The sequence below is a fragment of the Coregonus clupeaformis genome, chromosome 27 (genome assembly GCF_020615455.1).
Source record: "Coregonus clupeaformis isolate EN_2021a chromosome 27, ASM2061545v1, whole genome shotgun sequence".
Classification (NCBI taxonomy): domain Eukaryota; kingdom Metazoa; phylum Chordata; class Actinopteri; order Salmoniformes; family Salmonidae; genus Coregonus; species Coregonus clupeaformis.
In genome coordinates, this window is record NC_059218.1 from 36,461,584 (window position 1) to 36,485,986 (window position 24,403).

The following is a 24,403-nucleotide window of genomic DNA, read 5'->3' on the forward strand; positions in this document are numbered from 1 at the left end:
GTGTGTGTGTGTGTGTGTGTGTGTGTGTGTGTGTGTGTGTGTGTGTGTGTGTGTGTGTGTGTGTGTGTGTGTGTGTGTGTGTGTGTGTGTGTGTGTGTGTGTGTGTGTGTGTGTGTGTGTGTGTGTGTGTGTGTGTGTGTGTGTGTGTGTGTGTGTGTGTGTGCGTGCGTGTGTGTGTGTGTGCGTGCCTGTGTCCAGGTGGGGGTTGTAGAGAGAGACCTTGTACTGTGTTTGGGAGCGATACTTGAGGTCCTTCAGAAAAGCTGGTATCAGGAGAGCAAAACACACAAAGAGCAGGAAACAAGGCCCAGGGATATCCAGTGTCGGCTTTCCTCTATTGTTTGGGAGCACAGAAACCCAAACCCCACCCTCCCTCCCTCCCTCCAAACTGTGAACTATATAATAAGATCCTGTTTACTCCTTTTTATCCCAGATCCCAGAAGGAGGAAGACCACCAGGTCAGTCTGAAGGAAGAAGAGGAGAGCCTCCATTGCAACCTTTCCGTGTTCCAGACTGTGCAGTATTGTCTAGACAGAAACAGTCCGACTTGACCGAATCATTGATAAATAACCGTATAGAGGCAAAACGTGCGCATGGGTGTAATTCGATCATCTGTACAACAGCAGCAGTAGATTCAGCATACCAGCCATAGTAACCAGCAGCACTGGTATACCTTGAACTTTCTGTACTTTAACTATGGCTTCCCAGGGCCTCCAGATCATGGGAGTAATGCTGGCCATGATTGGCTGGCTGGGGACCATCCTCACTTGTGCCATGCCCATGTGGAGGGTCACTGCCTTCGTCGGAGCCAACATTGTCACCGCTCAGGTCATCTGGGAAGGGTTATGGATGAACTGCGTGGTCCAGAGCACGGGACAGATGCAGTGTAAGGTCTACGACTCCATGCTGGCCTTACCCCAGGACCTGCAGGCTGCCAGAGCCATGGTCATTGTGGCAGTGATTGTGGGCGTCTGCGGAGTCATGATGGCCATCGTCGGGGGGAAGTGCACCAACTGCATGGAGGACGAGGCTGCCAAAGCCAAAGCCTGCATCATTGCCGGGATCGTCTTCATCATCTGCGGCCTCCTCATCCTCATCCCTGTGTCGTGGTCGGCCAACACGCTGATCAGAGACTTCTATAACCCCATGGTGATAGAGGCCCAGAGGAGGGAGCTGGGGGCGGCTCTATATATTGGCTGGGGCTCCGCAGGGCTGCTGCTGTTGGGAGGGGGTCTGCTCTGCTGCAACTGCCCCCCCCCCAAGGAGGGCAACATGGGCAGGCCATATGTGGCGGCTAAGTTTGCCCCCGTCCGGACCACACCTCCATCCATGAACTATGTTTGAGTGAGCAGTAGAGTCTCTGGTGGATATGGGGACATTTGACATTGACATTGTAGTCATTTAGCAGATGCTCTTATCCAGAGCCACTTCCAGTTAGTGCATTCATCTTCAGATAGCTAGGTGGGACTACCATATATCACAGTCACAGTAAGTACATTTTCCTAGATAAAGTAGCTATCAGCAAAGTCAGAGCTAGTAAGGGGGGTTGAGGTGAGGAGGGGCATTATTTAAGAACCTCTTTGAAGAGGTTTCAGATGCTTCCAGAAGATGGGACTGGTGATATAGGAGCTGGTTGGGGTGTAACGTTCAGTGTTACAGATGAAATGTTGATGCTGTTATTGAGTTGAGTTGTCCGATTCTCTATTGCATCCGACACTAAGTTTTGTCTGCTCTATATATTGCCAGCTCTATGTACTAAATATATATTATATCTTATGACATGATATGATGTTTGGTCTGCTCCGCTTGGTATATTTCTATATTCTGAATGTTGCATCCCACTGAACAGACTACTATAATAAGATGAGGGGGGCATTGAATGGACGTATTGTCCCGCTGTTTATGATGTGTAGGGCACGAAGGCCATTTCTAACCACATGCACTGTAGATATTTGACTTTCAATAGGCTAGGTGACTTTTACATTGATGTCCTCTTGTGATAACTGAAATGTTTTTTTTTTTCTGCTCAAATTGACTGTTATATTATTATGTCTGTATCCTATAATCAGAGTACTCTATTTTGTATGCTTTTCAGTATGTGAAAACATTTCCCCTTCATTTCACAAATATTCACATTTTAAATAAAAGTTGATTTGAAAAGGAAAATAAATGTTCTGTTTGAATAGAAATCTTATTTTGCATCACTGTTTAAGCGACATTATTGTTCTCTGTTCATTCAAGTTGCGCAAAGTAGGCGCATAGACCTAGGTTGATTGATTAAGGGGAATTTCTATGGGCAAGTGCAGTTCGCCGTTGGGCTGTTTGACATTGTTAAATTGACTGTCCTCGTGGGGTGACAATGTTCTACAGAAGGATCCCTGAATACAACAGATGTCGGAGACACCTCGAGACAATCCGTCTGAGCGCGCCTGGAAACACGTTGCCGAGGACCAGGTTTTATGGGGTCATGGCCAGAAGGAATCCAACTTTTGTCAAATTGACGTCTGATTTGAATTTTCGTAGCAGGTTAGGAGAATTTACGCAGCAGGTTAGGAGAATTAAAGTAGAAGGTTAGGATAATTAGGTTGTTAGGAAAAGGGTTTGGGTTCGCTAAAATGCTAAACAAATCCACTTCGACTTTAATTTGAAAAAAGATGGATCCCTTCTAGCTATGACCGGTTAATGGCTACAGGGAGCGCGCCTCTTTTCACATACAGTAGGCTACAGATCGCACATCTACCGATTCCTTTTCAGGTTAAAATAAATGTCCAAACGAAAAAGGCTTTTCCCCACCACCCATTTTCCCTTCAGACGGGTTTCTGAAAATGAACATTAACATAATGTATGTGCTGAGCAACCCTAATTATTCAGTTCTCACAATTCGTTGGGGAAAATATGTTTATTTCAAAAAAAGACTCCAAATATTAATTAACAACACTCTAAGAGCAAATAGTAAGTGCCTTTAGTTTTCTGAAGTGCTTCTGTTGCTCAATGTCCTTGCAGATTTTAAGTAAAAGTAGGCTAATGTGCAAGTAATTCCAAAAGGGAAAGAAATCAGGGAAAATCCCCAAAAACACGATGGTGTCTGTTTACAGTTCGAGCAAAACTCAGTCAAAATTCATAACAACAGGTTTAAATTATTATTCAATTACTCTCCTGATGTGATCGATAGTGATCGATAGCCATTCTAAATGCACAAGCAAAATAAAAGGCAAAATATAGGCTATAGAGTAAACTAGGCTATAATATTGCATAGGCTAAGGCAGAGGTTCCCAAACCTTTTCACTCGCTCCCCCCTTCCAGCATTGGGGAACATCCCGTGCCCCCTAATGTGTATTCATGTGATAATTGAGTGACTACAAAATTACAACAATATCTATGGGCTAAAATAAATAAATAAAAGACGTTAGCTGAGATGGGTTAGTTGATCTGGACATTTCTGACAAGTTATAAATAGCTCTCTAAGGTATGCAATGACTAACATGACAAGAGGAACTGATGATGCACTACCCAATTTCGAAATTGCTCCTTGTGCAATCTACTATTACAACTTTGAAGAGTAAATTTAAAGCCAGACTGATTTCCGGACTGGGCTAAGGCACACATCTCTTTTGAAACGAACGTTCCAAAAACAGTAGTCAAATAAATTAGTAACACCATGCAAGACAAACAATTTACAAAAACGAAAGAATCTAAACACCTTTTCCATATTTTTTGTGTTTTTTTTTTTAACAAACGAATATCAAACGAACAAACTCATACAAATTATTTCCCCGACGCAGAGGACTTGGGCGCGGTGTACTTCGCTCCATTATAGCGGTCTCCCCTCGACGGGCACTGACAGCAAAGGAGCGCGCCCCCGATCAGGAGCAGTCCTGACGCGCCCCAGCCGACGTACAGGGACGCGCCCAGCTCTCTCCTCTGCGATTCGGGTACCAGGGGGCTGTAGAAGTCCTTTATGACGGCGTTAGCAGGCAGGCACACAGTGACCAGGCACAGCGCCCCGGCCACAAGGAAGAACAACCCCGCAGTGATGGCCACCCGGGCCTTGGCCGACTGGTCCCCGACGCAGGTGGTGCATTTCCCCCCGACCACCGAGAGCAGGAGCCCGAACAGGCCCAAGAGGATGGCGATGACTACCATGGCCCGGGCCGCTTGGAGGTCCGGAGGCAAGGCCAGGAGGGAGTCGTAGACCTTACACTGCATCTGGCCTGTGCTCTGCACCACGCACGTCATCCACAGACCCTCCCAGATGGTCTGTGCCACCACAATGTTGTTTCCGATGAAGGCCGAGACTTTCCACATTGGGAGGATGCAGATGATGATGTTCCCCATCCAGCCCAGCACCGCTAGCCCGACGCCCAGAATCTGCAGCCCCAAAGATACCATCGTTTCCGGCTACTGCTACTGTTGCTCCTATATGGATCTCCCTCTTCTCCTCCAAAAAGCGCACCGAGTGTGTGACCCCTATAGCGCAATAAGGTTATATAGAGAGCCAACTGAGCCCCCTCCATCCTCGAGGTGGGCTTTGGCTCCGTTACTAAGAGATTCACACATCTATCAGGCTGTCCTGGAGTTCTGGAATGTTCCTCCCACACAGGAAGCCCCTCAATGTACCAAGCTGTGTACAAAATCCTGGAAAGATAACCTGAATGTGTCGTGGGCCGTTGCCAAGAGATATGCACCACATTTTAATTCTTATAATTTCGAAGCTAAAAAATAGACAGCTCCAATCTGCAAAAGTAGGCTACTAAATGATGAAATACACGTATTGCAACAATTATTGTGCAAACGTTTATTTGGGAAGGTTTCGACTTCTAACGGTCTCTGCAGTGTTGCCACAGGTGGATAGGTGTGTGATACATAAGACAGGGTTTCGTGGCTGGTTACAGGCCAATACACAGACTGAGTGTCATCTATGGCTGATTAATTAATCAGACACTATCTGAGCCTTTTATCTTATTCAGCGAGCAGGGGAGTGCGTAAAGAAGAATTACACATTATAACTAAAATAATAAGATGTTACACGATTTATTTTTATATTTGCACTATTGCACAATTTTTTTTTACATCCAAAACCTTGAACGTCATTTATTTTAACATGAAATAATTAGGACGCTGTTATCACAAACGGTATTTTTTTTACTACCCTGCACTGCGATTGACACTAACTTTGGAGCCATGCCAGATGGTCGAAACTCAGCAAAGGTCTTTATCAGAATACAGTAAAGCATGCTGTTATCCAATAAAATAGCCTTCCCAATGAAATGTGAAGTAAACAAAATAAGAACACAAAATTGGAAACAACCAAGATCTCAAAAAACGTTACATAGGTTGTTCACATTTTATGTGAGATCTAGAAAAGCATTGCTTTGTAGGCCGATACTTTACTTTTGAAAAGCTTTTCTCCAGTCGCGTTATATACAAAAGGAAAAAAAGAGGGAAGGAAGGAAAGAAAAAATGAAGAAATGAAAGAGAAGCATTATAGCAGGGACTTATGCTGCGTTCACATGCTAGTCGGAACTAGGAAACTCGGAATATCCGATGCACGTGTAGTGTAGGCCTATAACTACAACCAGTAAGCAAGTTGGACATTTTAGTTTCCTAGTTCGAGTAGCACGTGAAAGCGGCAATAGCCCACGTGGGAATTTGATTTCCATTGTTGGATGTTTGAAGGACAATTTATCACAGAAACCAACAGCTCATCCATAAGAATCAGCCAAGGCTAGGCGCACCTTCAATACTCTCCAAGCATGGCCATTCAGTTATTTGGAGATCAGTGGATACAACTGCGTTTAGTTAACATGCTGCACATGAACGGACTGGGTCTAATAGACTGACAGCTGGTATCAGTGATAGTAAATTGCGTAGGCTATGTTCAGCACGTGGTGGCAGAAATGGGAATGATACCTCATTCACGTGCTAGTCGGAACTAGAAAACTAGGAAATGTCTGACTTGCTAGCTCAGGGGTGTGAAACTCATTCCACAGAGGGCCGAGTGTCTGCAGGTTTTTGTTTTTTCCTTTCAATTAAGACCTAGACAACCAGGTGAGGGGAGTTACTTAGTAATTAGTTACCTTAATTCATCAATCAAGTGCACGGGTGAAGGGAAAACCCAAAGACATTCGGCACTCAGTGGAATGAGTTTGACACGTGTGCTAACTGGTTGAACGCGGCACGTGTATAACTACAACCATTTCGGATATTTCTGAGTTTCCTAGGCCGACTAGCATATGAACGCAGCATGACATTTGGGTAGATTGGGCACACTTATTAGTTCCGTGGGTGTGTATCGGCCAATAAACATAAACAGGTGTTTTCAATCGTCCCAATTAGTAACCATGCCCTGGTAGGTGGGTATAAAGGTTGGAGTCTGTATCCTCATCAAAACAATTAGCATCTCCACTGCTAAACTCTAGTCCTGCCCGGTTTACGTCAGTCTGAGTAGATAGAACGCTATGGCCTCCGCCGGTCTCCAGATTCTGGGCATTTCCCTGGCTATCATCGGTTGGATCGGTGACATCATCATCTGCGCACTCCCCATGTGGAAGGTGACGGCTTTCATCGGCAATAATATCGTGACCGCGCAGATCTTCTGGGAGGGCCTGTGGATGAACTGTGTGATCCAGAGCACGGGCCAGATGCAGTGTAAGGTCTACGACTCCATGCTGGCCTTACCCCAGGACCTTCAGGCAGCCAGGGCTCTGGTCGTAATCTCCATCCTCGTGGCCGTGATCGGCATCCTGCTCTCCATGGCCGGGGGAAAGTGCACAAACTGCATCGACGACGAGGCGGCCAAGTCCAAGGTGGCAATCGCATCCGGCGTGTTCTTCCTGGTCGCCGGCATCCTCTGCTTGATCCCGGTGTCCTGGTCCGCCAACACCGTCATCAAGGACTTCTACAACCCGCTTCTCACTGACGCGCAGAGGAGAGAGATGGGCGCGTCGCTGTTCATCGGATGGGGCTCTGCTGGCCTGATGCTCATCGGGGGCGCACTTCTCTGCTGCCAGTGCCCCCAGCGCAAGGAGAGGGGGTACTCTGCCAAATATTCTGCCCCGCGCTCTGCAGCCAGTGGAGCGGCCTACGTCTGACAAGATTAACTCTGAAATGGACCTGTTTTGTCTTAAATGGAGACTATTGATGTAATCTAAATTATTCCTGAATGTGAATGTCTTCGCTTAACTGCAGTGCACCTTGTAATTCGAGTGATTTATATTTTTTTAAAGTTCGTGTTTTCATGAAATGGTTTAACGATTTATTGCTTTAATAAATGATTGTATTTTAATTTCTCTCGTTCTTAAATACTTTTTTGTTTCAAGTAGGCTATGGTATAGAAGCGTTTAAAACTGAGTCCTCAATCTCTTGAAGGTCAATTCCAATGTTAGGCTAGAATATACTAATCTTTCATTCTTCCCTTGAGCAAGGCAATTAACCCTAATTGGCTGATTTTCCTACTTGTGCAGGTTACCCACTTGTACATACAGTGAACATGAATATAAGCACCACTTCCTATATTTCCCTGAAGCATAATTTAAGTAGGGTAACTCATTGTAATGGTTCTCCATGGGAAGTTATTTGCTGTGTATCTAGAAACAAACAATGGCTCAATTTTCTTCCATTAACAATTTGAAACTTCAGTAGGCTAGAATACACAATTTCACTGCGTTACAATCCATAAGGAAAGGAGTCATTGGAAAAATTCATATGGCCCTAATCTATGGATGTCACATGACTGGAAATACAGATGCATTTGTTGGTCACATACCTTTTTAAAAAGGTAGGGGTGTGGATCAGAAAACCAGTCAGTATCTGGGGTGACCACTTGCCTCGGCATGTCCTTCACATAAAGTTGATCAGGCTGTTGCCTGTGGAATGTTGTCCCACTTTTCAATGGCTATGCGAAGTTGTTGGGTATTGTGGAGAACTTGAACGCTGTGGTACATGTCAATTCGGAGCATCCCAAACATGTTCAACGGGTGACCATGGGACTGGGACATTTTCAGCTTCCAGGAATTGTGTGCAGATCGTTACGACATGGGGCTGTGCATCATCATGCTGAAACATGAGGTGATGGTGGCGGATGAATGGCACGACAATGGGCCTCAGGATCTCGTCACCGTATCTCTGTGCATTCAAATTGCCATCAATACAATCAAATTGTGTTCGTTGTCCGTAGCTTATGCCTGCCCATACCATGACCCCACCACAACCATGGGGCACTGTTCACAACGTTGACATCAGCCATACACGTGGTCTGTAGTTGTGAGGCCAGCTGGATGTACTGACAAATTCTCTAAAACGACGTTGGAGCAGCTTATGGTAGAGAAATTAGCATACAATTATCTGGCAACAGCTCTGGTGGACATTTCTGCAGTCAGCATGTCAGTTGCATGCTCCCTCAAAACTTGAGATATCTGTGGCATTTTGTGACAAAACCACATTTTAGAGTGGCCTTTTATTGTCCCCAGCACAAGGTGCACCTGTGTAATGCTGTTTAATCAGCTCCTTGATATGCCATACCTGTCAGGTGGATGGATTGTGGATGGATTATCTTGGCAAAGGAGAAATGCTCATTAACAGGAATGTAAATTCATTTCTGCACAACATTTTAGAGAAATAAGCTTTTTGTGCATATTGAATTTTTCTGGGATCTTTTATTTCAGCTCATGAAACATAGGACCAACACTTTACATGTTGCATTTATATATTTTTTCAGTGTATTTCCATGGTAACCACTGTCCACCCTCACACATTCCCATACTGGGGAATCAGGACAAGCCGGTAACCTGAGCCACAAACTAGCTCAATCCCCTCCCTGTTCTATTTCCTTTCACAATACCTGCAGTGTAACTAACACAAGGAAATTAGCTCTCATTCGACAACACTGTTCCCCTCTCACGGCTGCCTTGGCTGGTGGACTTGTAATCGTTGTTAGTTTCAAAGAGGAGAAAGGGGATGCTCTGGTCTGCTCTGCTCTGCTCTGCTCTGGTCTGCTCTGGTCTGCTCTGCTCTGCTCTGGTCTGCTCTGCTCTGCTCTGCTCTGCTCTCACAGCTGCCTTGGATTAGCTGCAACATTTGGATTCATGGACATTTATAGATAGAATAGAGAATTTGATTTTTCCGCATCTGAACTATCAGGCCTTTTTCCAAGACCAGTCTCATTTTGTAGTGTAGGAAATACAAGCTAGGCGAAGTCAACCCCACGTCAGATACAACAAGCTAACGACAACATAATCATTAGAATACTTCCAGAACCCCCTTGTGGACACTTTCAACTATTCCGGGGAGGAACAATGAGCCGACAGATCCTTGCCTTTGTCCTGGCCTTCATCGGGTTCCTGGGGACCATCGTGATCTGTGCCCTGCCCATGTGGAAGGTCACAGCCTTCATCGGAGCCAACATCGTCACCGCTCAGGTGTTCTGGGAAGGGTTGTGGATGAACTGTGTGTTCCAGAGCACGGGCCAGATGCAGTGTAAAGCCTACGACTCCCTCCTGGCCTTACCCCAGAACCTGCAGGCCTCCCGGGCTCTCATCTGCGTCTCCCTCGGGGTCAGTGTACTCGCCATCGGGCTGACTGTAGTCGGGGCACGCTGCACCAACTTCTTCCATGACGACTGGCTGGCCAAGGAAAAGGTTGGCATTGCGGCGGGCGCGGTGTTCATGGCGGCGGGGGTGTTGTGTGTTATCCCTGTCAGCTGGTCTGCTCACACCATAATCCAGGGCTTCTACAACCCCCTGGCCAGCCAGGAGAGGAGAGGAGAGCTGGGGGCGTCCATCTACGTGGGCTGGGTGTCTGGAGCTCTGCTCATGATCGGAGGGGGGATGCTCTGCAGCACGTACAGGTGCTGAGGAGAGGAGAGGAGAGGAGAGGAGAGGAGAGGAGAGGAGAGGAGAGGAGAGGAGAGGAGAGGAGAGGAGAGGAGAGGAGAGGAGAGGAGAGGAGAGGAGAAAGGAGGAGGACATTAGTTATGGATGCCAAAAGAGAGAAGAGAGGATATCAAATGCTGGCCTTGTCCTGGATGGATGAGGGGAGGAATGGATGAGGGGAGGAATGGATGAAGGGAGGAATGGATGAGGGGAGGAATGGATGAGAGAGGATAACACATTCTCTCCTCACTCCCCTAAAGACAGGGCTAAGTTTAGGATGATTTAGTCCACATTGCTCCCACCTAGAGGATGTTCTTGTGTGGAGATGTATTAGGTGAGGCCTGTAGATTAACTGTGTAGTGACTTTATGGTGAAATGCACAGGACAGATGCGGTGATTGCATCCCAAATGGGACCCTATACCCAATATAGTGCACTACTTTTGACCTGAGCCCTGGTCAAAATTAGAGCACTATATAGGAAATAGGGTGCCATTTGGGATGTAGCCTGTGTGTGGTCTACAACATCCTCCATCACTCCAGACAAGGTTTTGCAGCATCAGAGAGGCAGAGTGTTCCATCATGGCTGTCTGTGGAGGACAGACAGAAGACTAGTTCTGAGTGATATACATGTTTTTTAATTGCTTGTAAACAAGAATGTCAAGCAATGAGAGGCTGGTATCTGCTGGACAGCTCTTTATTCACCAGCATCATCAGAGCGTTTTAACCATAGAGTACACAGATAGATATACTGCTGTAGGACTGAATCCCTGCATAATATTGCAGGGTAAAGTGAGACGGTACACCGGAGCTACAGTATGTGACTATACAGTATATGTGACAGAGATCAGACTAGGTCAGGTTAAATCAGACTCAGGTTAGATCAGACTCAGGTTAGATCAGACTCAGGTTAGATCAGACTAGGTCAGGTTAGAACAGACTAGGTCAGGTTAGAACAGACTAGGTCAGGTTAGATCAGACTAGGTCAGGTTAGATCAGATTAGGTCAGGTTAGATCAGACTCAGGTTAGATCAGACTAGGTCAGGTTAGAACAGACTAGGTCAGGTTAGAACAGACTAGGTCAGGTTAGAACAGACTAGGTCAGGTTAGAACAGACTAGGTCAGGTTAGAACAGACTAGGTCAGGTTAGATCAGACTCAGGTTAGAACAGACTAGGTCAGGTTAGAACAGACTAGGTCAGGTTAGAACAGACTAGATCAGGTTAGATCAGACTCAGGTTAGATCAGACTAAGTCAGGTTAGAACAGACTAGGTCAGGTTAGAACAGACTAGGTCAGGTTAGAACAGACTAGGTCAGGTTAGAACAGACTAAGTCAGGTTAGAACAGACTAGGTCAGGTTAGAACAGAATAGGTCAGGGTAGATCAGACTAGGTCAGGTTAGAACAGAATAGGTCAGGTTAGAACAGACTAAGTCAGGTTAGAACAGACTAAGTCAGGTTAGAACATACTAGGTCAGGTTAGAACAGACTAGGTCAGGTTAGAACAGACTAGGTCAGGTTAGAACAGACTAAGTCAGGTTAGAACAGACTAGGTCAGGTTAGATCAGACTAGGTGACCTAGGTCAGGTTAGTAATAAAATGCATTTTGTCTTTGATCAAAACCTAAATCTGATATAGATTATGTTAGGTAAACTAATTGATTAATAGTAACTTCCTTTGACCTTGTAATGATGATGAGTCATGTGATGGACAACATTATCAATAAACTGCTCTCCTATATCGCTGAGCATTTGTCTGATTGTATGAAGTGTAGACACACAAAATGACACATTTAAGAATGCAAAATGTTTGTTTTATTTATTTTGCAGAAATATTGTGATATTTATATCAATTAAAGGCAGTGTTGACATTCAATGTAATAATTATTTAATGTATTTATTGACCCTTATTTTACCAGGTAAGATGACTGAGACTCAGTTTATTCTCGTTTACAGCAACGACCTTGGGAAGAGTTACCGGTGGGAGGAGAGGGGATGAATAACCATTTGGAAGCTGGGGATGGTTAGGTGGCAATGATGGTATGAGGGCCAGATCGGGAATTTAGCCAGGACACCGGGGTTAACACCCCTACTCTTACGATAAGTGCCATGGGATCTTTAGTGACCACAGAGAGTAAGGACACCCATTTTAACATCCCATCTGAAAGACGGCACCCAATGCAGGGCAATGCCCCCTTTACTGCCCTGAGGCATTGGGATCTCCTTAGACCAGAGGGAAATTAAATGAAATCCTATTGGACATCCAACACCACTTCCAGTAGCATCTGGTCCCCCATCCAGGGACCGACCAGGACCGACCCTGCTTAGCTTCAGAGGCAAGCCAGCAGTGGGCTGTATGTATATACTGTATGTATGTACTTACAGTACCTTCCGAAGGTATTCACACCCATTTACTTTTTCCACATGTTGTTGTGTTACAGCCTGAATTTAAAATGGATTACATTGAGATTTTGTGTCACTGATCTACACACAATACCCCATAATGTCAAAGTGGATTTTGTTTTTTTAGAAATGTTTACAAATTAATAGAAAATGAAAAGTCAATAAGTATTCACCCCATTTGTTAAGGCAAGTCTAAGTTCAGGAGTAAAAATGTGCTTAACAAATCAAATAAGTTGCATGGACTCATTCTGTATTCAACAATGACTACCCCATCTCTGTACCCCACACTTAAAGATAATTGTAAGGTCCCTCAGTCGAGCAGTGAATTTCAAGCACAGATTTAACCACAAAGACCAGGGAGGTTTTTCAATGCCTCGCAAAGAAGGACACTGATTGGTAGATGTTTAAAAATCGACACTGGAGTTGCTTACCAAGATGACATTGAATGTTTCTGAGTAGCCTAGTTACAGTTTTGACTTAAATCGGCTTGAAAAACTATGGCAAGACTTGAAAATGGCTGTCTAGCAATGATCAACAACCAACTTGACAGAGATTGAAGAATTTTGAAAATAATAATGGGCAAATATTGTACAATTTAGGTGTGCAAGGCTTTATATTTGTAGACTGCAAATTGACTTCCAGAAGCCCAAACAGATATATTGATTACCTAAAACATAATCATTTCAAACCTTGCTAACATTTGTAACCATCACGTGTCTGTCTATTATGCGTGGGAATACTTGGGAACAGATTTATTAAATTAAAATCACTTGGAGCTGATTTCCTGGTGTCTTTAGTCTTTTACGTTCAACAATGAAAAATAGATAAAATACATTATATATACATTTTCTGAGCAAGTGTTTTAATATATACAATACCAGTCAAAGGTTTGAACACATCTACTCATTCCAGGGTTTTTCTTTATTTTTACTATTTTCTACATTGTATAATAATAGTGAAGACATCAAAACTATGAAATAACACATATGGAATCATGTAGTAGCCAGAAAAGTGTTAAACAAATCAAAATATATTTTATATTTGAGATTGTTCAGATAGCCACCCTTTGCCTTGATGACAGCTTTGCACACTCTTGGCATTCTCTCAACCAGCTTCACCTGGAATGCTTTTCCAACCGTCTTGAAGGAGTTCCCATATATGCTGAGCACTTGTTGGCTTGTGTGTTATTTCATAGTTTCGATGTCTTTACTAATATTCTACAATGTAAATAATAGTAAAAATAAACAAAAAAACGTTTAATGAGTAGGTGTGTCCAAACATTTGACTGGTAGTATACATATAAATATATATATATATATATATATATATATATATATATATATATATATATATATATATATATATATATATATATATATATATATATATATATATATAAAATATATACAGTGAGGGAAAAAAGTATTTGATCCCCTGCTGATTTTGTACATTTGCCCACGGACAAAGAAATGATCAGTCTATAATTTTAATGGTAGGTTTATTTGAACAGTGAGAGACAGAATAACAACAAAAAAATCTAGAAAATCGCATATCAAAAATGTTATAAATTGATTTGCATTTTAATGAGGGAAATAGGTATTTGACCCCCTCTCAATCAGAAAGATTTATGGCTCCCAGGTGTCTTTTATACAGGTAACGAGGAGCACACTCTTAAAGGGAGTGCTCCTAATCTCAGCTTGTTACCTGTATAAAAGACACCTGTCCACAGAAGCAATCAATCAATCAGATTCCAAACTCTCCACCATGGCCAAGACCAAAGAGCTCTCCAAGGATGTCAGGGACAAGATTGTAGACCTAGACAAGGCTGGAATGGGCTACAAGACCATCGCCAAACAGCTTGGTGAGAAGGTGACAACAGTTGGTGCGATTATTCGCAAATGGAAGAAACACAAAAGAACTGTCAATCTCCCTCGGCCTGGGGCTCCATGCAAGATCTCACCTCGTGGAGTTGCAATGATCATGAGAACGGTGAGGAATCCCAAAACTACATGGGAGGATCTTGTCAATGATTTCAAAGCAGCTGGGACCATAGTCACCAAGAAAACAATGGGTAACACACTACGCCGTGAAGGACTAAAATCCTGCAGCGCCCGCAAGGTCCCCCTGCTCAAGAAAGCACATATACAGGGCCGTCTGAAGTTTGCCAATGAACATCTGAATGATTCAGAGGAGAACTGGGTGAAAGTGTTGTGGTCAGATGAGACCAAAATCGAGCTCTTTGGCATCAACTCAACTCGCCGTGTTTGGAGGAGGAGGAATGCTGCCTATGACCCCAAGAACACCATCCCCACCATCAAACATGGAGGTGGAAACATTATGCTTTGGGGGTGTTTTTCTGCTAAGGGGACAGGACAACTTCACCGCATCAAAGGGACGATGGACGGGGCCATGTACCGTCAAATCTTGGGTGAGAACCTCCTTCCCTCAGCCAGGGCATTGAAAATGGGTCGTGGATGGGTATTCCAGCATGACAATGACCCAAAACACACGGCCAAGGCAACAAAGGAGTGGCTCAAGAAGAAGCACATTGAGGTCCTGGAGTGGCCTAGCCAGTCTCCAGACCTTAATCCCTTAGAAAATCTATGGAGGGAGCTGAAGGTTCGAGTTGCCAAACGTCAGGCTCGAAATCTTAATGACTTGGAGAAGATCTGCAAAGAGGAGTGGGACAAAATCCCTCCTGAGATTTTTGCAAACCTGGTGGCCAACTACAAGAAACGTCTGACCTCTGTGATTGCCAACAAGGGTTTTGCCACCAAGTACTAAGTCATGTTTTGCAGAGGGGTCAAATACTTATTTCCCTCATTAAAATGCAAATCAATTTATAACATTTTTGACATGCGTTTCTCTGGATTTTTTTGTTGTTATTCTGTCTCTCACTGTTTAAATAAACCTACCATTAAAATTATAGACTGATCATTTCTTTGTCAGTGGGCAAACGTACAAAATCAGCTGGGGATCAAATACTTTTTTCCCTCACTGTATATATTTATACAGTGGAGAAAAAAAGTATTTAGTCAGCCACCAATTGTGCAAGTTCTCCCACTTAAAAAGATGAGAGAGGCCTCTAATTTCCATCATAGGTACACGTCAACTATGACAGACAAATTGAGAAAAAAAATCCAGAAAATCACATTGTAGGATTTTTAATGAATTTATTTGCAAATTATGGTGGAAAATAAGTATTTGGTCACCTACAAACAAGCAAGATTTCTGGCTCTCACAGACCTGTAACTTCTTCTTTAAGAGGCTCCTCTGTCCTCCACTCGTTACCTGTATTAATGGCACCTGTTTGAACTTGTTATCAGTATAAAAGACACCTGTCCACAACCTCAAACAGTCACACTCCAAACTCCACTATGGCCAAGACCAAAGAGCTGTCAAAGGACACCAGAAACAAAATTGTAGACCTGCACCAGGCTGGGAAGACTGAATCTGCAATAGGTAAGCAGCTTGGTTTGAAGAAATCAACTGTGGGAGCAATTATTAGGAAATGGAAGACATACAAGACCACTGATAATCTCCCTCGATCTGTGGCTCCACGCAAGATCTCACCCCGTGGGGTCAAAATGATCACAAGAACGGTGAGCAAAAATCCCAGAACCACACGGGGGGACCTAGTGAATGACCTGCAGAGAGCTGGGACCAAAGTAACAAAGCCTACCATCAGTAACACACTATGCCGCCAGGGACTCAAATCCTGCAGTGCCAGACGTGTCCCCCTGCTTAAGCCAGTACATGTCCAGGCCCGTCTGAAGTTTGCTAGAGTGCATTTGGATGATCCAGAAGAGGATTGGGAGAATGTCATTTGGTCAGATGAAACCAAAATATAACTTTTTGGTAAAAACTCAACTCGTCGTGTTTGGAGGACAAAGAATGCTGAGTTGCATCCAAAGAACACCATACCTACTGTGAAGCATTGGGGTGGAAACATCATGCTTTGGGGCTGTTTTTCTGCAAAGGGACCAGGACGACTGATCCGTGTAAAGGAAAGAATAAATGGGGCCATGTATCATGAGATTTTGAATGAAAACCTCATTTCCATCAGCAAGGGCATTGAAGATGAAACATGGCTGGGTCTTTCAGCATGACAATGGTCCCAAACACACCGCCCGGGCAACGAAGGAGTGGCTTCGTAAGAAGCATTTCAAGGTCCTGGAGTGGCCTAGCCTGTCTCCAGATCTCAACCCCATAGAAAATCTTTGGAGGGAGTTGAAAGTCTGTGTTGCCCAGCGACAGCCCCAAAACATCACTGCTATAGAGGAGATCTGCATGGAGGAATGGGCCAAAATACCAGCAACAGTGTGTGAAAACCTTGTGAATACTTACAGAAAACGTTTGACCTGTGTCATTGCCAACAAAGGGTATATAACAAAGTATTGAGAAACTTTTGTTATTGACCAAATACTTATTTTCCACCATAATTTGCAAATCAATTCATAAAAAATCCTACAATGTGATTTTCTGGATTTTTTTTCCTCATTTTGTCTGTCATAGTTGAGGTGTACCTATGATGAAAATTACAGGCCTCTCTCATATTTTTAAGTGGGACAACTTGCACAATTGGTGGCTGACTAAATAGTTTTTTTCCCCACTGTATGTCGCCTTCCGACTGTCACATGGATTTCTTTGGTTTTTTTAATCACTCAGTTCTACCATATATTATTATTAATATTTTTATTCTATATTATCTGCTGCACTCAAATAATTGTGCATGAAGGAATCTGTGCAAACAGGTATGTTACTAAGAGATGTAACAATGTGGCCTACTTCAGAGGGAAACAGGTATGTTACTAAGAGATGTAACAATGTGGCCTACTTCAGAGGGAAACAGGTATGTTACTAAGAGATGTAACAATGTGGCCTACTTCAGAGGGAAACAGGTATGTTACTAAGAGATGTAACAATGTGGCCTACTTCAGAGGGAAACAGGTTGTTACTAAGAGATGTGACAATGTGGCCTACTTCAGAGGGAAACAGGTATGTTACTAAGAGATGTAACAATGTGGCCTACTTCAGAGGGAAACAGGTTGTTACTAAGAGATGTGACAATGTGGCCTACTTCAGAGGGAAACAGGTATGTTACTAAGAGATGTAACAATGTGGCCTACTTCAGAGGGAAACAGGTTGTTACTAAGAGATGTGACAATGTGGCCTACTTCAGAGGGAAACAGGTATGTTACTAAGAGATGTAACAATGTGGCCTACTTCAGAGGGAAATAGGTATGTTACTGAGAGATGTGACAATGTGGCCTACTTCAGAGGGAAACAGGTTGTTACTAAGAGATGTGACAATGTGGCCTGAGATGTGACAATGTGAGATGTGACAACTACCATCCTGATGGAGCCCTGGTAGTATGGACGGATTGAGCTGATGGAAGGAGAGATAGAGAGAGACAGGAGAGTATAGCCTGAACAGGGTAGATGTTGACAATGAAGAACTCACCTCATCTACGTCTCTGACTTATAGGGTTTACTGTGAAAAAGTGACGGAATAGGGAGGAGTTTTTTCATCTCTCTCTCTCTCTCTCTCTCTCTCTCTCTCTCTCTCTCTCTCTCTCTCTCTCTCTCTCTCTCTCTCTCTCTCTCTCTCTCTCTCTCTCTCTCTCTCTCTCTCTCTCTCTCTCTCTCTCTCTCTCTCTACCAAGTGAAACTGGTTTCCTAAAGTATGTCACCTGACCAGAAACTCTCCTATTGTTTGTACATTTATTTCTGTCCCAAACGCTGACTCCGAAACTTCGTTTGAAAATAAAACAACTCCTGATTTTTGTATTTAACACTATTATTTCAATAGAACATCTTGAGTTGTTCTATTATTACATTGAAAGATATTGATCTAATTAGTAGTTTTGTTTATTTTTAAGCATATTTCTCAAAAGAATGCAGTCCCACCTGGTGGTGTCACTACCGAAACACACACATTAAAAGACTGTAGAATGAATGTGCCTTAAGCCACACCCTTACACATATCACCTGGTGATGAGACTGTAGAAGGTATGTGCCTTAAGCCACACCCCTACACATATCACCAGGTGATATCCCAGAGCCGACTAGGTGAAAAATCTGTCGATGTGCCCTTGAGCAAGGCACTTAACCCTAATTGCTCATGTAAGTCGCTCTGGATAAGAGCGTCTGCTAAATGACTAAAATGTAAATGTAAATGTAATGAGATTGCACCCCTCACCAGCATGGATATATAGTGAGTAGTTTGTCTGCAAACATTTTGGAGTAAATTGGTGAGGAAGTTGGTAAATCTTCATGTATTTCTAAGAAGTGTCACTAACGAACAGCTAATATATCAAGAAATATGTGAAGTGGGGTTTGGGGACTCAAATCTATGTTTGCTTGAATGTACATCTGTCCAAAAGAAAGCTAGCCAGCCATATGTTAGCTATGGGATTCTTTACAGTCCAAAATAAGTCAAAATTATCCAAACGAAACGGTCACAAACAAAACAATTCACCCCATAGAGATACAGTGCCCTCCGTAATTATTGGCACAGTGAAGCATATTTTCTTATTTTGGCTCTATATTCCAAAAGTTTGGATTTGAATCAAACAATGACTATGAGGTTAAAGTACATAATGTCAGCTTTAATTTAATCCATTTTGGGTGAACCATTTAGAAATTACAGCACTTTTTGTACATAGTCCCCAAATTTTAGGGGACCAAAAGTATTGGGACAAATTCACTGACAGTATATGTGTATTAAAGTAGTACAAATTTTAGTATTTGGTCCCATATTCATAGGGCACAATGACTACATCAAGCTTGTGACATTGCATGCTAGGAATATGGGACCAAATACTAAACTTTTGTCCAGTAATTTCTAAACGGTTCACCAGATATGGATGGCAAATCCCTCAAATTAAATCTGGCAGTCTGCACTTTAAGCTCATAGTCATTGTATCATTTAAAATCCAAAGTGCTGGAGTACAAAGCAAAAAAAAATGTGGCACTGTCCCAATACTTTTATAGCTCACTGTATGTGTACACAGTGGCGGCTCCTGAAAAAATTCTCAGGGGGGGCAATTTTTCTGATGATTTAGGTGACCTACACACATTTTAAAAAAGATATGTCCAGCAACAACATGAAGACAGGGGCAGCATATAAGTCAATACTGATATACACATTACTTGCTTCAAAAAGGCCTCATGGTTGAATTGGAAATATGTGCACCTGAGCAAGCAGGAGCTTTTGATAGAGGCTACTGAAAACATTGATGCAAGTTATTGGTAATAAGAAATTTTTATAGACTTCCATATTCTGCCCTCTTGTATATATTTGTGAAAATGAACAGTGATAGACATTTTGCCTGAAAACAGAATTTGAAAATAATTTCTAGAAAAGGTAAACACAGCTATCTGTATGGCTTTGTAAATATGAACAACCATATTCTGGCCAATTGTATAGATTTGTAAAAAAAATTGTTTACTTTTTTTTAAATGAAAAATAACTATTTTAAACAACATCAACTGTGAACTGATTTGGGCGTGTGTGTGTTAAAGAGACAGACAGGGAGGGACAAAGAGAGAGAGAGGCTACATTACTTGTACTGAAACTGTTCTCTTCTCTCTTTCAATGCAGCAAAGCGGTCAATGACTTTCTCATTGAAATCAGGCATGCTGAGGACTAGTTTACTAGTTACTTTTTAGCTTGCTGCATGATCAAATTCAGCTGATGCGCATAGCAATGCACGTAATGGCCATTCTTGAAATGCTCACGCACCTTTTGCCTTCTCTCGCCTCATCACACTGGCTCCATCGTACGCTTGCGCAATGAGTTTGACTTTCACGTCGTCGGCAAAAAGACCGTTCAGTCTCTCCAAAAGCACACTGGCGATTGAGACTGAGGTTAATTCCGAGATGGGAAGGAACTCAAAAAAGCGCTCCTGCACTTTGTGGTTGTCTCTTTGATGTGAACTTCTTTCAAAGAGACAATCGAGTTGCACTGAACGCTATAGCCATCTTGACAGTAGTACGTGAATTGATTGATGCTGCTACCCGCTATTTTCTTAGTTACGTTCATGGTTACGTTACGTATGACGAAAGCGCGTAAGTGCAAGCCCTCAGAAACCCATAGAGATTGTATTGAAAGCTCTGAAATTTGAAAAAAAAATATTTTACATTAGAGGCTATGAGAGACTTCTGGGCGATTTTCAACCTGACTGAAATCGCCCCAAAACGGGCGGGGACATTTGAAGCACGACTTTAGCCTGATTGGACATTTAGTGGCTGGCAGATCAGACGTGAACACTGAACTACTGTTGCCGTGATATAATTGATTAGAAAAAAAATCCCTTCCTTTTCCCGTTTGGCAGTGCGTCGCCCATATCGCCCTATTGAACACACCGCCCATGTGTGTACAGTACTTGTATGTTGGAAGATAAGTGTGCTGAAAGTTTGGGGAAGAAAGTATACAAATTATAATCTTCTTCCAACCCCCAATTTGCACAGCTTCTGTAGAAGGACCCACATACACTGACTGTGTAAAACACTAAGAACACCTTCCTACTATTGAGTTGCACCAAGGCTCAAGAATCCTTCTTTAACCTGTTTCTTCCTGTTCATCTACACCAGGGATGATCAACTATATTCAGCCGTGGGTTATTTTTTTTCTTGAGCGGATGGTCAGAGGGCCGGAACATAATTACAAATAATTTGTGGACTGCAAATTGACCTCCAGAAGCCCAAAGAGATATGTTTGACTAAAACATAATCATTTCAAACCTTGCTTACATTTGTAACCATCACGTGGCTCTCTCTTATACATGGGAATACTTGGGAACAGATTTATTAAATCAAAATCACTTGGAGCTGATTTCCTGGTGTCTTTAGTCTTTTATGTCCAACAATGGAAAAACATAAAATAATGTAATTATATATACAACAACATATCACAGTCATAGCAAGAAATAAAGAACTCTGTAATCATTACTGAGAATGTTATTGTAGTTAAAGTGGCCTGTTGGTTTATTCAGTAGGCTACTTCAAACATCACTGCCGCCAGTTCTAAAGCTTTTGTAAAAAGTTAAAATAAGTGCATGTGACAGATGTGAAAAATAATAAATAAAACAATTTTGCAATGTAAATTACATCTTTTCAACTTTCATTCAGAACTTAAAATGAACTTCACTTCAACATCTGAAAAATATGTATTTTAAATGTAATTTTGCTAACTGGGATGGCTCTCTGGGATGTGCATGCCAGAATCTAAAGAGGAGGCTTTAATGTGTGTTTTTCCTCAGGGCTGCTAACACTACTTGAAACCTCTTAACATGCATGTATATGGACGCACGCATGGACACATGCTCTATCAACTGAGCTACATCCCTGCCGGCCATTCCCTCCCCTACCCTGGACGACGCTGGGCCAATTGTGCGCCGTCCATGAGTCTCCCGGTCGCGGCCGGCGGCGACAGAGCCTGGATCCGAACCAGGATCTCTAGTGGCACAGTTAGCACTGCGATGCAGTGCCTTAGACCACTGCGCCACTCAGGAGTTAGACCAGTGCGCCACTCAAGCCCCTCTCCCTCTCTGTTTCTACCTCTTCTCCCTCTCCCCCTCTCTGTTTCTACCTCTTCCCCCTCTCCCTCTCTGTTTCTACCTCTTCTCCCTCTCCCTCTCTCTGTTTCTACTTATTTTCCCTCTCCCTCCTTCTGTCTGTGGTTTGATTTGTAGCATCCACTCTGAAGTAGGCCACATCGTCACATCTCTTAGTAACATACCTGTTTGCACAGATTCCTTCATGCACAATTATTTGAGTTCAGCACTGCCCAACAAGTTGTTTTTCGGTGTGTCACACTACACAGACTTTCGGTGTGTGTGTGTGTGACACACATACATACACATTGTGCTATTCCCCTCAGGAAAATAAACTGTCATTATGAGTTAAAGTTTTAAAAAAGATGTACATTTTTTAAAACCTGAAATAAAGGTCTAACTTGGAAATATAACTGTTTATTAAAAACATTTATTTGGAATAATAGAATACTTAATATATTGGTTTAAAATATGCCTTAGGATGCAGATAATAATAATAATAATATGAATATGAATAATAATATATGGTAGTACTGAGTGATAAAAAAACAAAAGATATCCATGTGATAGTCGGAAGGCGACATACAAAAACATAAAACAATATTAATAGAACAGTTAAATTAAACCTTCCCTAATTCATGAACGTGCCAGTTGTTTTAAAACTTACATTCTGGAAAGTCCAAAACCATGCTTTAAAAATGATAACAATGTTGTTCAAGATTGAGTGGAATTCTGTTTTTACGATGCTTGATTGTATACTTTTTCTCTGAGGTCCTAGAGAAGGATTCTTCTACATTTGAATAAATGATTTGCACAGCAACTGACATCACATTTTACACTAACTAGAAAAGTACATACTTTAGCCAACACACTGTCAACACACTCATACATTGACCCTTATATTTCACTTTGGTACCACAGTCGAGCACAACAGTAAAAGCAAAAAAACTCCATCAGCAAATTCACACGAGAGAAACTTCATTCGTGCGAAGAATGTGGCAAAAGCTTCAGTAAAAACATTAAAACAGAACAGTGAACAACCTTGAGAGTTTCAACACCACCTCCCTTCAGTCCTCTCACCAGGCTGGCTGTCCATCCCCTCATCCCCTGGTGCTGGTCTGTGGTGGTCTGGTCTGTGGTGTGTCTAACCCTCTAGACGTAGGCCTTGCTGCTGCCAGCCACGGAGCTAGCAGCCTTGGAGTACTTGACATCGTGGTTCTCATCGCTGGGGGGCAGGAGCTGCAGAGGAGCGCCCGCCCAGGATCATCAGCCCTGCGGAGCCCCAGCCGATGTAGAGTGAGGCTCCCAGCTCCCTCCTCTGGGCCTCGACCAAAAGGGGGTTGTAGAAGTCTCGGATGATGGTGTTGGCCGACCAGCAGACAGGGACCAGGACCAGAAGGGCAGCAATGAGGAAGACGATTCCGCTAGCGATGGCAACCTTGGGCTTGGACCTCTCGTTATCCACGAAGTTGGTGCACTTCCCGCCAGCGATGCCCAGCAGGATGGCGAACACGCCAGCGATTATGGCGATTATGATCAGAGCCCTGGCAGCCTGCAGGTCCTGGGGCAAGGCCAGGAGGGAGTCGTAGACCTTACACTGCATCTGTCCCGTGCTCTGGGTCACACAGTTCATCCATAACCCTTCCCAGATGACCTGAGCGGTGACGATGTTGGCTCCAATGAAGGCTGTCACCTTCCACATGGGCAGAACACAGATGATGATGCTTCCCAGCCAGCCGACGATCGCCAGGGCCGTGCCCAGCATCTGTAGCCCAGCCGACACCATCCTGATGGAGCCCTGGTAGTATGGACGAATTGAGCTGATGGAAGGAGAGATAGAGAGAGACAGGAGAGTATAGCCTGAACAGGGTAGATGTTGACAATGAAGAACTCACCTCCTCTACGTCTCTGACTTATAGGGTTTACTGTGAAAAAGTGACGGAATAGGGAGGAGTTTTTTCATCTCTCTCTCTCTCTCTCTCTCTCTCTCTCTCTCTCTCTGTGTCTGTCTCTCTTTCTCTCTCTCTCTCTCTCTCTCTCTCTCTGTGTCTCTCTCTCTCTCTCTGTCTCTCTCTCTGTGTCTCTCTCTCTCTCTCTCTCTCTCTCTCTCTCTCTCTCTCTCTCTCTCTCTCTCTACCAAGTGAAACTGGTTTCCTAAGGTATGTCACCTGACCAGAAACTCTCCTATTGTTTATACATTTATTTCTGTCCCAAACGCTGACTCAGAAACTTCGTTTGAAAATAAAACAACTCCTGATTTTTGTATTTAACACTATTATTTCAATAGAACATCTTGAGTTGTTCTATTATTACATTGAAAGATACTGATCTAATTAGTAGTTTTGTTTATTTTTAAGCATCTTTCTCAAAATAATGCAGTCCCACCTGGTGATGTCACTACCAAAACACACACATTAAAAGACTGTAGAATGAATGTGCCTTAAGCCACACCCCTACACATATCACCTGGTGATGAGACTGTAGAAGGTATGTGCCTTAAGCCACACCCCTACACATATCACCTGGTGATGAGACTGTAGAAGGTATGTGCCTTAAGCCACACCCCTACACATAT

The 24,403-nt window shown here is 43.1% G+C and overlaps 2 protein-coding genes and 1 pseudogene across 2 annotated transcripts; 2 read left to right on the top strand and 1 right to left on the bottom strand.

The window, feature by feature from the left end:
• Positions 1 to 446: 446 nt before the first annotated feature.
• LOC121541989 lies at positions 447 to 7,289 on the top strand (annotated as a pseudogene).
• LOC121541985 (claudin-4-like) lies at positions 3,478 to 23,731 on the bottom strand. Its single transcript, XM_041851402.2, has 2 exons — positions 23,132 to 23,731; positions 3,478 to 4,398 (listed from the first exon to the last, which is right to left on the bottom strand). Exons 1-2 carry the CDS (start codon positions 23,612 to 23,614, stop codon positions 3,766 to 3,768), a joined length of 1,116 nt encoding a protein of 371 aa, XP_041707336.1. The 5' UTR covers positions 23,615 to 23,731; the 3' UTR covers positions 3,478 to 3,765.
• Positions 8,893 to 9,862, top strand: LOC121541986 (claudin-like protein ZF-A89). The gene has a single exon (XM_041851403.1). The coding sequence runs from the start codon at positions 9,294 to 9,296 to the stop codon at positions 9,849 to 9,851; it is 558 nt and encodes a 185-aa protein (XP_041707337.1). The 5' UTR covers positions 8,893 to 9,293; the 3' UTR covers positions 9,852 to 9,862.
• Positions 23,732 to 24,403: the final 672 nt, after the last annotated feature.